General features: G+C 42.0%; 1 protein-coding gene across 1 annotated transcript; it reads right to left on the reverse strand.

The window, feature by feature from the left end:
* Positions 1-6,777: 6,777 nt before the first annotated feature.
* LOC118855893 (alpha/beta hydrolase domain-containing protein 17A-like) lies at positions 6,778-7,837 on the reverse strand. The gene is given in 3 exon segments (XM_036765932.1): positions 6,778-7,301; positions 7,304-7,590; positions 7,641-7,837. Coding segments are annotated over 3 exon segments (870 nt in total). The 5' UTR covers positions 7,775-7,837; the 3' UTR covers positions 6,778-6,852.
* Between the last annotated feature and the right edge of the window lie 4,806 nt (positions 7,838-12,643).

Raw genomic sequence — 12,643 nt, forward strand, 5'->3', positions numbered from 1 at the left:
CTGATCTGGGAGCTCTGGAATTTGGCGACAATATTCTTAGGAGTTTTCTTTTGGGGATCTTTGTCAGGAGGTGATCTGCGGATTCTTTCAATTTCTATTTTACCCTCTGGCTCTAGAATATCAGGGCAGTTCTCCTTGATAATTTCTTGAAAGATCATATCTAGGCTCTTTTTTTGATCATGGCTTTCAGGTAGTCTAATAATTTTTAAACTATCTCTTCTGGATCTATTTCCCAGGTCAGTGGTTTTTCCAATGAGATATTTCACACTGTCTTCCATTTTTTCATTCCTTTGGTTCTGTTTTATAATATCTTGATTTCTAATAAAGTCACTAGCTTCCACTTGCTCCAATCTAATTTTGAAGGTAGTAGTTTCTTCAGTGGTCTTTTGGACCTCTTTTTTCCATTTGGCTAATTCTGCCTTTCAAGGCATTCTTCTCTTCATTGGCTTTTTGGAGCTCTTTTTCCATTTGAGTTAGTCTATTTTTTAAAGTGTTATTTTCTTCAGTATTTTTTTGGGTCTCCTTTAGCAAGTCATTGACTTGTTTTTCATGGTTTTCTTGCATCACTCTCATTTCTCTTCCCAATTTTTCCTCTACTTCTCTTACTTGCTTTACCAAATCCTTTTTGAGCTCTTCCATAGCCTGAGACCAGTTCATGTTTTTCTTGGAGGCTTTTGATGTAGGCTCTTTGACTCTGTTGACTTCTGGTTGTATGTTTTGGTCTTCTTTGTCACCAAAGAAAGATTCCAAAGTCTGAGTCTGAATCTGAGTCTGTTTTTGCTCCCTGTTCATGTTCCAGCCAACTACTTGACCCTTGAGCTGTTCGTCAGGGTTTGACTGCTCGTTACTTTGTCCCAAGCTTGAGGGGTTGCACTGTTGTTTTCAGAGCTATTTCTACACACCAAGCTCTGCCACACCAGCACTCCTCTTCCCCCAAGAACCACCAACCTGGGCCAACCTGGACCGTGACTCAGATCTTAAGCAGGCTCTGCACTCCTACTCTGATCTGCCACTTAATTCCTTCCACCAGGTAGGCCTGGGGGCAGAATCAACTGCAGCTGTAGCTCTAGAAGCAGCCTCAGACCTGCACCACCTCCACCGCCCATGGTGTCCAAACCACGAACTCCTTTCACTCTGTCCCAGCAGTTTTACCCACTAACCTTCTCTGCTGTCTTTGGTGTTTGTGGGTTGAGAAGTCTGGTAACTGCCACAGCTCACTGATTCAGGGCACTAGGACCTGTTCCACCCGGCTCCCAGTCTGGTTGGTCCGAGTGTAGCCCACTCTGGGCTCTGCTCCCCTCCGCTCCCAGCTCCATGTGATAGACCTTACCCAGTGACCATCCAGGCTGTCCTGGGCTGGAGCAGTGCTTCCCTCTGCTATTCCGTGGGTTCTCCAGCTCTAGAATTTGTTCAGAGCCATTTTTATAGGTGTTTAGAGGGTCCTGGGGGAGAGTTTTAGGCATGTCCCTGCTTTCCTGCCACCATCTTGGCTCCACCCCTGGGTTGTGATTTTTAAAAAGAATTTAAATGGTATCCTAAAAGTGCCAGCAAAAATGAGAAAGACCTGAAGATAATATTTAAATCCAAAAATGCAGGGGATTTAAAATGTCTTTGTACAGGAAAATGTGGAAACAAATTTTAAAAGGAAACATCTATAACTCTCTCTCCTTGTAACAACATAATAAAAATAGGACAAATAAAGGTGAAATACGTTCCAGATAGTGTTTGAACATTCCTAAGATGGAGAGTGATTGCAGAGAAATAACGCTGAGTACATAGGCCTTTCCCCTTTTTGTTTTTCACTCAAACCCATTAATTGGCATCAAAGGTAGGTCTAGAACCTAAAAATTGATACAGTACATAACCCAAGGATGAGATCACAGGACTCTGATTACTTGATAAGGCTGCAGGCTGTGGCACATTTATACCAATTAGAACATGCACTACATATAAAATAACTCAGGGTAATTTGACATCACCAAATAAATTTTATCTATACAAAGACCAACTAAACTCCTATCACTGAATAGTCACACTAAGAAGGTGAGTCAGTTCTCATTAGGAATTAGTTTGTGTTTATCTTATTAGCAAAGGGCTGTACCTAGTTTCCTTTTCTCTTGAGACAAAATAAATCCAATTATAGAATAACATCAGCTTATATTTGATAGCTCTTCACAGTTTTCTAAGCGATTTAATAAACATGACCTCATTTCTACCCACAATTTCTCTGTAAATAATTAATAATAACAACAACAATAATAATAATAACAGCCAGCATTTACACAGTGCCTTAAGGTTTGCAAAGAACTTTACAAATAATATTTCATTTTATCCTCAACAACTCTGGAAAGTAGTCAGCCAATGAATAAATGTGCAGTGCTTCATGTGTAATCCAAGTCACTATGGACATCCAAAAATTTAACCAAAATTATTTGGTGGAGGGGAAAATAGATTGGTCAGTCGGGTTAGGGTTTTTTTGGTCCAGATCTATGATTTCATTGAAGTATTGGGCTCCCCATGAAGAAACTCTCTCTACCAGTACTGATCAATAACTTACATCATCATCTAAAGTCTCATTAAAACCACTGTCTCCAGAAATGGAACCAAGATGTTACAAGGAGTAACAGGAAGAAGTAGAAGTAGGAGAAGCCTCCCACTTCTCCCTCTGTCCCAACTCCTCCAAACAGATTTAGAAAATGCACTAGACCAGGGGTGGGGAACCTATGGTCTTGAGGCCACATGTGGCCCTCTAGGTCCTTGGGTGTAGCCTTTTGACTGAGTCCATTTTTACAGAACAAATCCTTTTATTAAGGAGTACTTCTATTTTTGGCACTTTCAGGTACTTTTATTTTTGTCATGGTGGGTCAAATAGTCCAATGATGCTAAATTTTTTTCTCCTCAATCTGTTTTCCGGGTCAGTTGTTTTTACTATGAGATATCTTCCATTTTCTTCTATTTTTCTGTCTTTTGACTTTGACTTGAACAAATGCAAGGAGGTGAGTGAAAGTATGACAAAATGGAAGAGCTGTGTAGTAGCTTTGGTTTGGTTGGAACATATTAATGGAATATATTCATATATATTATAAAAACATACATATGCAGCCTTGTAATACACATCTTTCATGATATAGCATGGATTTTTACATAAAGGGAAAATGGTATCATACAAAATAAAATTGTGAGTTAGAACCAACTAAAATAATGCAAACGTCTAGAAGCAAAATCTTTGCTGTTTGTAGATGGGGGTGAAAGGGTGAATTGAAGCATATCAACAGCTCTAACAGGATCTCAGAGAGAAACAGTTCAGCCATACTTGTCAGTAGAGTTCTTTTCATTAGACTGAGCAGGGGAAGCTCAAAGTCTTCCATCAAGCATCCACTGCTGTTCCTTGTTTCTCTTACAGCTCAGTCGCAGACTCTCATAGGTTCCCACTTGCCTTAGACTCACTCTGCTCTCTTACAGAGGTATTTCAAAGCTCCCACCACCATCATACCCTTCTCTCGCCCCCAAAAGATCACTGTAGCCCTTTGTCTCCTCAAAGAATATCAAGACCACAACTCTTGGGATTCCCACCAAGTACTCAAATCTCTACCCCATCCAGAGCAGTCCACGTGAGCCATGATTACAACAGTAAAATTGTTATTGTCCCTATTTTATTGACAAGGAAACTCTGAAAACACAATATCCCCAAGCAATGGAACTTTTGTTCTCACAGATGTCTGGTTGGAGAGTAATTCTCACATACAGTTCAAGTGCCAAATGACTCATATGAAATACCTGTTCTTGAGAAACCACAGACTTCATACGAACAACCCCCTTGAATTTGTTTATCCAAAGAATATTCTTTTAAAAATAAGAATAATCAAAAAGAGAAAATATAAAAAAAATTTTAAAAAGGAAACTCAGAAATTTTTTCCCCAATAAAACAGGAAAGATGAGCCATCAAAATGATTTTGGAAACTATTATAGCATAAGTTACAGCTAAAGGGAAAAGGAAAAAAACATTTCACCTAAGCACACTACACAACAGCGGCCAAATGAACAAACGACGCAAATGTTCATTTGAACTTAGTATGTATTCCTAAGAGTATCAAAAATTCCAAATGATTACAAAAATAAGAAGTAGTCAATGATCCATACCTCACCCAAATAATTCTCCTTTCTGTAAGTGACAATAACAACAGCTAGCATTTTTAATGGTACTTACTACATGCCATATAGGGATAGGAGAAAAGATTTATCTTCCCTCAAAATCTCCCCGTATCTTCCCACCATCGAGTTGGCACAGTAGGTAGAGCACTGGACTTGGAATCAGGAAGACTCAGACACTTACTAGCTATGTGACCTTGAGCAAGTCACTTAACCCTGTCTGCCTGGGTTTCTTCATCTGTAAAATGAGCGGGAGGAGGAAGTGGCCAAACCACTCCAGAATCTTTGCCAAGAAAACCCAAAAAGGGGTCACAAAGAGGCGGATGGATACAACTGAACAACAGCAACACATTGGCTAAGGCGAGCTTTCTCTTTCAATGAGGTCACTGGACATTTTAAGTTGACTTAATGATAACTTTTGAAGGAGTCGACTAGTTTTTCACAAAGCTTAATACCCTAATACATTAGATTCAATCTGCGGTTCAGATTGCCACACTGAAATGGTACCAAGTGTGCTACAAAAATAGTTATAGAGAAGATACAGTGGAAAGAGGATAGGCTTTGGAGTCAGAGGACCAAGGTTCAAATCCTGGCTTTGCCACTGACTGTGAGGCTTTGGTCAAGTCCTTAGACCTTGCTGGGCTTCTCATTTTCTCATCTGTAAAATGACAGGGTTGGATGACATAGGCTCGGAGGTCATTTCAGCTGTAAATCTATGATCATTCTCTGACATGTCTGACTTAGAAAACGTGGCTTAATCCTTGACTTTTAAGACTTAGCAGGCAGGCATATTATATATAACATTTGAACTAAATTAAAATTACCCTCCAATTTAAGTTGACTTGACACTTGATAGCTGAGTTCTAGTTATTCCTTTAGTAACCCAATGACAGATCTTCTAAGCATAGGAAAGGAGAGAAGGCAGTTCCCCTCTGCCCTTATACTGGTACGATACTACCTTATAAAAGACTTTTATAAGGTCTCCCATATCTTAATTAAGATTATAGCTCACATAGCAACTAGTGTAGGAAATGAGTGGTCATTTAAAGGAATTCCGTTTCAAACAAATAACAAAGGGAAATCATTATTGTACAAAATTTGTCTTCTACTTTCTATTCCCACCACTATCACCCTAGTTCAGGCCATGCTTACTTCTCACCTGGGATGTATGGGGTGGACATGGAGGACTACCACCTCTGTGCGAGGGCTTGTTGAGCCATTTTCAGGGCTGCTTATCCACTCATCCATCTTTGGTGTCCACTTGATTCACCCAACTGTCATCCCCAACTCTACAAAGCCATAGCACATGCAGTGGTCACATCCTAGTAAACCTCGGCTAAACCAGGTTGAAGCCTGAAACCTGTTGGTGAGTTAGGGTGGAGGTCTACCCAACCATGCGAAGACTCTCCCGGGCAGAATGGGCCGATGAGAACAACTGGTTCCAACAGCCATGAAGGCAGCTGAAGCAGGTGCTGTGGAGCTTTTAGAACTTGGTCAGGCATCAAAGTTGCTGAGGTCATCCACACTGTCATTCATCTTGACTTTTGTCCTGCCACTGGACATCAATGACTCAGTAAGAGAGTGAGGCTGATGACTTCATGCAACTCTGCCTCACTTCAATCCAATTCACACACAAGTCGAGACATCATCCATGATGTTGGTCCTCTTCAAAAACAAATGACAAACGACAAGTCTCCTAGAACAATGCAATAACCTCCTGATGAATCTCCCCACTCCCATTTCATCTCCAGAGCTAACACATCCTCCACACTACCACCAAATTAATTTTCATGAAGCATGGCTCTCATAAGACCCTGGGTCTGGAGTCAGGCCTATTTTCTCTATCTACCACTACATGCTGACAGTCTTTACCTACAGAATACATTCCTTGACATGGCATTCAAGGCCTTCCACAAATTCGCTTTCCAGAATTATTTTGATTATAATTTTATTCTTCTCCATAATTTCTTATATCCTACTTTCTTTTTTTTAATTGCAAAATTTTAAATCTTTAATTTCTTTGTTTTTGCTTCCAAAATGAATGCAGATATATTTCCGTCTATCTGTATATCTGTACATGTTGGGGAGAGTGGGAAAGGGGAGTTTGGGTGTCTGAAATCATGAAGGGCCCTGCTGGGAGGGAGCCACATTGGGGCTTGGAGTGTGGTAGGATACTCCCTGATTGGCAGAGAGAGCCGTGGGGGGGAGGAAGGGCAGGTGTTTCTCATGCAGTCACTGCCTTCCCAGGAATTTGAGATTTGGGGGAAGGGATGTGGGGAAGAATGAGGTCCACTGAGGTCCTCCCCTACCACACTTGGCAGATAGATTATTGCTATTGTCCTGGTAGAGGGAAGGGAAGCAGGAGAGGAGGGGGTTTGGATTGCCCAGCCCCTCCCAGGTGGTAGGGGCAGCCCCAGTGTTAGCAGCAGTTTGGGGTCATCACTGCGGACTTTGTGGAGAGAAAGATGGGGGTCATTCTGTCCCTCCCCTCTCCTGGAAAGGGAGTGCATGTCAGAAGAGGCCATGGGCACCTGATCTGGAGAGTCAAGCCCAGGGTTGGGGAATCCTCCCCACTCCCCAATCCTCCAGCAGACTGACCCTAGTGAGTTGTCACTCGTGAGCAATGGCTCCAAGCTCTCCACAGGTTCCCTGGGCCCATGTGCCTGTTGGTGCCCATCCTGCCCTGAGGGGTCTCTGGGGGCCTCAGTTGCGCTGGTTTGTCAGCTCCTGCGAGATGAACTTTCGAAGGCGCTCCAAGTATTGGCTATAGAGCTCGATGTCGCTGTGCCCAGCACCCTCCACCCAAAGTGGCTCCACAACTTTCCGGCAGCGCTCATACAGTGCTAGTCCATGTGAGAAGTCAATCACCTCGTCCTCGGTGCCGTGGATTATCAGTACAGGCGACGTGATCTTGGAGACCTTCTCAATGTTGGGGAAGGCGTCAAAGCAATAGGTCTTCTTGGTATCAGGGAAGGCGACCCTCATGCCTGAGGTGAGGGGGGAGTGCAGCACCACAGCAGCACACTGGTAGTGCGAGGCCAGGTCCACGGTGGGCACCGTTCCGATGCTCTGGCCGTACAAGATGATGTCCTCTGGGCTGATGCCATACCTGGTCCGATGAGCCTGCCAAGCAGCGTCGATGTTGGCATATTCTTCTCTGAGGGTTTTCCTGAGCTCACCCCGTAGCATGAATAGTCATAAGAGAAGATGTTGCAGTTGATGCGGGTGCCCAGGCCAATGTAGAAGCTGCTCATCTGGCCCAGGGCCACTGCATTGCCACGGGAGAATAGAACCGTGAACCTGGCCCCTGGCACACAGCGGACGTACATACAGGATATGCGGTTCCCCCGACTGCTCTTGGTAAAGAAGACCTCAGTCGTGTCTAGATCGCGCTGTGTATACTGTAAGTCAGCTCGCTCCATCAGGTGCAATTTCCAGCGGCCCAGGGCCCCCCCCCAGAACCCCGCCCCGGAGTGGAGCCACCTCCACTGGAACCCGGCTCAGGCTCGGCCACAAGGGAGTAGGTAGGCTCTGGAGGCAGGAAGGCCAATTTGGCTGCGATTCGACCAGGACAGGGTGCGCAGCAGAAGAGGCAGCAGAGTTCGCTGATGGATAGGCCGTTCATGGCGGAGAGGGAGTCACACTTATGTGAGGGACGACCCCAGATCCAAGGCTGCGCTGCCCAAAGTTCTGGGGGGATACAATGTCTTCAAAGCAGAATTTGCTTTTTTATTTTTTGTTTTCCAAAACACAAGTGGGAAAGACTGTGCTGTGCTTCCCCTCAGCCTCCACCCTGTAGAAAGTACCTGGTAGGAGAGCTGGACAAGGACCCATAGTGGTCCGAGCCCAGCCATAAGGGGCCCCCGGGCCGTTCTCCTCCAAGCTCCGGCTAGGGAAGGCCGCTCCCGCCCCCGCCGCGCCCCCCGGCCCGATCCCGCCCCTGGCCCGCTCTGCTCGGCTCCGGGATCCAGCGCTCTCGCCTAGTCCTCACCGCTCCGGCGGACGTGGAGGTGAGGAATAGGGCTGCGGCTCCCCACTATACCCTACTTTCTAGTCAAACTAAACCATCATCATCATGCGTAAAACACATCTCCCACTTTCCCACCTTCATGACTCTACTTACCATACCTTTATCTTCTTCTCCCTCCTCATGGGCAGAAATGATATCCATCCTTCGAGTTCAGTATTAATGACAACTCTTACATGAACCTTTTCCTACTCAGCCTAAACAGAAGTTCTCTTCTTCTGCTGACTCCTACTTTCTCCCTTTCTTCCATGCAAACCTTATTTTTGTCTGCCCCACAGGACTGTCATCTTTATATTACTCATAGTAAACACTCAGTAATGTTCATATCAATAGGCGATGAGGAAATGAATCAATCTGTTTTAAAACTTTATTGCATTTTTATTCAAGAATACTGTTCAGAATGGAATGTTGTCCGTCTAAACGCCTTTGAACTAACTGTCTCCCTGCCCCCATCCCTGCCCTACCTCTTTCCAATGCATGGAACTCACTGCCTGAATCCCTTCAAGGCTCGGTGCCACTGTCACCTCCTGATCTGTACCCCTCCCCCAGCTGCCTTTGCCCTTTCACCACCCCAAAACTTCTATAAGTACATACTGTCTCCCCCATTTGAATGTAAGCTCCTTGAGGACAGGGAATACTTTCTTTTCGTCTTGCTATTCCCAGTACCTAAAAAAGTGATTGCCACATAGTAGGTGCTTAATAAATGCTTTTGGAATGAAAACTAGAATGCTTTCTAGCTTCTAAATGCCTGTCTTGAAGACAGCTATGAGATCCTTCTTACCCCTCCAGTCTTCTCGTCTCCAGGGCAAACAACCCTAGTTCCTGCAACCTGGCCTCAACTGGTATAGACTAGAGTTCCTTCACCATGCTGGTGCCTTCCGCTGGATACTCTAGAGTAGGAGGGGGGAACCTTCTGCCTGGAGGCCACATGTGGCCCTTTACGTCCTCAAGTGTAGCCCTTTGTCAAGTTTGGATTCAGACAACGGGCTACATGTGGCCTCCAGGCTGAAGGTTCCCCACCCCTGCTCTAGACAGTTAATGTTTTTCCTAAAATGTCATTCCCAGATCCAAGTGCAATGTTCCAAATGTCATCTGACCAAGGTTAAATACAGTGACTGTTACTTCCTGAAGTCTGGAAGCTATTGCTACCTTCATTTTTGTCTCTGTGCCCCTAGCACAATACCTGGTACATAACAGGCACTTATTTTACAAATGCTTATTGATTTAATGGTTGATACAAAGAATCACTTCAAACTTCCATTTTGTTTACTATAGTGTAAATATCTCTATACAATCCTTTTGTTTTAACTTTTGGCATCAACACAAAATAAAGAACAAAATATTACCAGAATAAGAAACAAAAAACAACTTACATTTCTAGATAAGGAGGTGCATGTTTTTCACTGTATAATCTATATTATCAAAGCTATTTATGGAATAGATGAATTTTTAAAGATCAGTTTAATCTAGAGGGAAGAAGAATGTTCCCATAAAACTTTAGATATTGTTGAAGGATGATAAATTAAATAGATATTTTGACTTTAACTGTCAATTTGTTTCATAACCTTGGGCAAATTGCTTAACCCTCTCTGAATTCAAATTTATAATCTGAAAAATGAGGGTATAAGCCTAGCTGATTTTTAAGGACCCTTCCAACTTTCAAATTGTCTGGTTCCATGAAATATATTGCCTCAAAGTCCTAATTTTCCTAAATCACATTGGTAAAAGACTAGAAGTTAGCTTGATTCTCCGTGTAATTTGATGACCTCCACTAAAAATCTGCTCTAATACCTCAGTAGCATGGAAGCAGAGGTATGCTGGTAAATGTTTAACAACTAGCTGGGGGAGGGGAAGAAGAAAGGGATGTACACATAGCACACTTTTAAGTTTAATATGCATTAGTTAGTCCCCTATCACTTTTTAAGTCTAAACAATCAACAAAACAAAAAAAAAACAAGCCTTGATCTATAGCCTTTGCAAATTTCCAAGGTATGACTTCTCACACAAAAAAATTTAAGAATCACTTTCTGTGAGCTGGTAAGAGCTGGCTCCAGCACAACCCTGTATGGAGATGTACAAGGGTCTTGTTGAAGGCTGACCTGTAGAGGACAAATATGGAAGTCTTACCAAACTGGAAAGATTTCAAGTATAGGCCCAGTAATATCTGTTATTCAAAGGCCAACCTAAGATTCCCAAGATAGATGCAAGGTATTGAATTTTTCCATCCTGGAACCAACTCCAGTCGTCCTGGTCTGTATCTTACCACTGGACCCAGATGGCTCAGAGGAGAAAAGTGAAGCTGGTGACCTTGCACAGCCCACCCCCATTTAAATCCAATTCACTTGAAAGCCATGGAATCACCTTCTGATGTCATGATCCTCTTCAAGAATGAAGGACAAATGACAACAATTTTTACATCCCTGCAACTCTCAAAGTCCATCTGCTAAATTTCAAGTGCTTTATGATCTATCTACATTGGTGCAAACACCACTCAAATCATAGATCCTAGAAGGACTGAAACGTGATCTAATAAAGGAGTTTGCATCTCTCAAATTTTATTTTTTTGTACCTCAATGTTTTGTTTCTCTCACTGATCAAGTTTTTACAAAATTAGTCATCTTCCCAATGTGGTTTGGTAAAGAAATTATATCATCATCTTTTGCAACACAAAGGCAACATGTCTGCTACTCCCTTGAAAAGCAGGTGTGTCTAAATAGCTCACCTGTGACTTGAACCTTCCACCACAGTGACTACATGGGTCCCAGCAGTGTGCTTTCTTTCAATGTCCACTGCCTTTGGCCTGCAGGGCCTATTGCTCCAGAGGGCCTGTCCTTCCCTAAACACTGCATGTCAACATGATCAAAGGCAGCGTGGAAGCCAATGTGACTGACAAGAAATGATTCAGTGCTTAGGGTGGAGCTTAAAGCCATGTAGCTGTATGGAATTTCCATTTCCTTGTATATGTATATTTCCCTGACTACCTTTATTTAGTTCACCCTGAAGCACCAGTTTTTAGTATTCTATTGTGGACCTGGCTCAGCACAGCTGATTTTGGGGGTTTTTTTCTTTATGTATTTTTAAAGGTTAAGCATTGCCATTTATTTTTACACTTTTATTTCTTTTCAACATTGACTTGCCTCTGTGGCACTGAAAGAAAAAAAATTAGCTAAGCCAACTGGCATAGTAACTGAATCTCACAGTATATACCACATTCTATATCTGGACCCCCACATAGCTCTACTGAGAGAGGAAGTATATTTCATCATCAATTTTCCAGGACTGATACTGTTCCTTAAAATTCAGAAGTTACACTGCCATTTAGATTATTGTAGTCATTCTGTATGTTGTTTCTTTGGTTCTGTTTTTTTTTTATTTTAACTATCACTTGAAGTAAGCTTTCCCATGCTTCTCTGAATCCCCAAATTCATAATTTATTATGACAAAATTATATTTCATTACATTCACTCACCATAATCGACACAATCATTTCCTAATCAATGGGCATCCATTTTGTTTTCAGTTTTTTGCTACCCTATGAATTTTTTGTTATCCACAAGACCTTTATCTGATTATTGATATCTTTGGGGTATATGCCCAGTAACAGAATCATTAGGGAAAAGGTATGTACAATTTAGTGAGGGTTTTTTTTTTTTTAGTATACTTCCAAATTGTTCTTCCAGAACAGTTGGATCAATTCTTATCTCCAACAGCCGTGTCTTTCTTTTAACAGCTCTACTAAAATTTGTGCTTTTTGTTTTTTTATATCTTGGCAGATTTAAGGTAAAACCTTGAAGTTGCTTTAGTTTACAATTTCCCTCATTATTAATGATTCTAGGTATTTTTCATATGATTAATATGCATTTCTTCTAAAAGTTATTTGTTCATATCCAAAGCTGATCTTCATTGAATGTGATTTTAATAGTGAAGGACTGTCATACATCTCAGTGTTATATACAGTATTTGTTCTATTTTTATTTTATAAGTGTAACATTTCATTAACATGCATAGCACAATGCCTGGCATATAGTACACACTTAATGTTTATTTACTGAATGACATATATCGAATATCCTCCATATATGAATATGGCACCTACTGGAGAACAAAACCTTACATCTTTACATTTAGCAATACATCTTTTTCTTAACTCTGAGGTCAAGTAATGGATCTATGACTACTAGAAACTGACTCTCCTTCCTCCCTCCAAATTGCAAAGGTTTCTAAAACATTTTCTATTCTGGGTTCTAGGCATTTGATGCCTCCTTTAAAGCTCTATTCTGATATCTTATCTTGGTGGGGAAGTAACCTTGGGTTCTCAAAGGCTATGCCAAAAGACAATTCCATGCTAAAAAAAATGCTGAATACAGTTGATTAGATGTGTATCCTATCCATGTACCAGAATCAATAAATTTAATGAGGCTAAAAGCTTGGCTACCAAGTAATTCAACAAATTAACATTTTAAAAAA

Source organism: Trichosurus vulpecula, chromosome 7, assembly GCF_011100635.1.
Source record: "Trichosurus vulpecula isolate mTriVul1 chromosome 7, mTriVul1.pri, whole genome shotgun sequence".
Classification (NCBI taxonomy): domain Eukaryota; kingdom Metazoa; phylum Chordata; class Mammalia; order Diprotodontia; family Phalangeridae; genus Trichosurus; species Trichosurus vulpecula.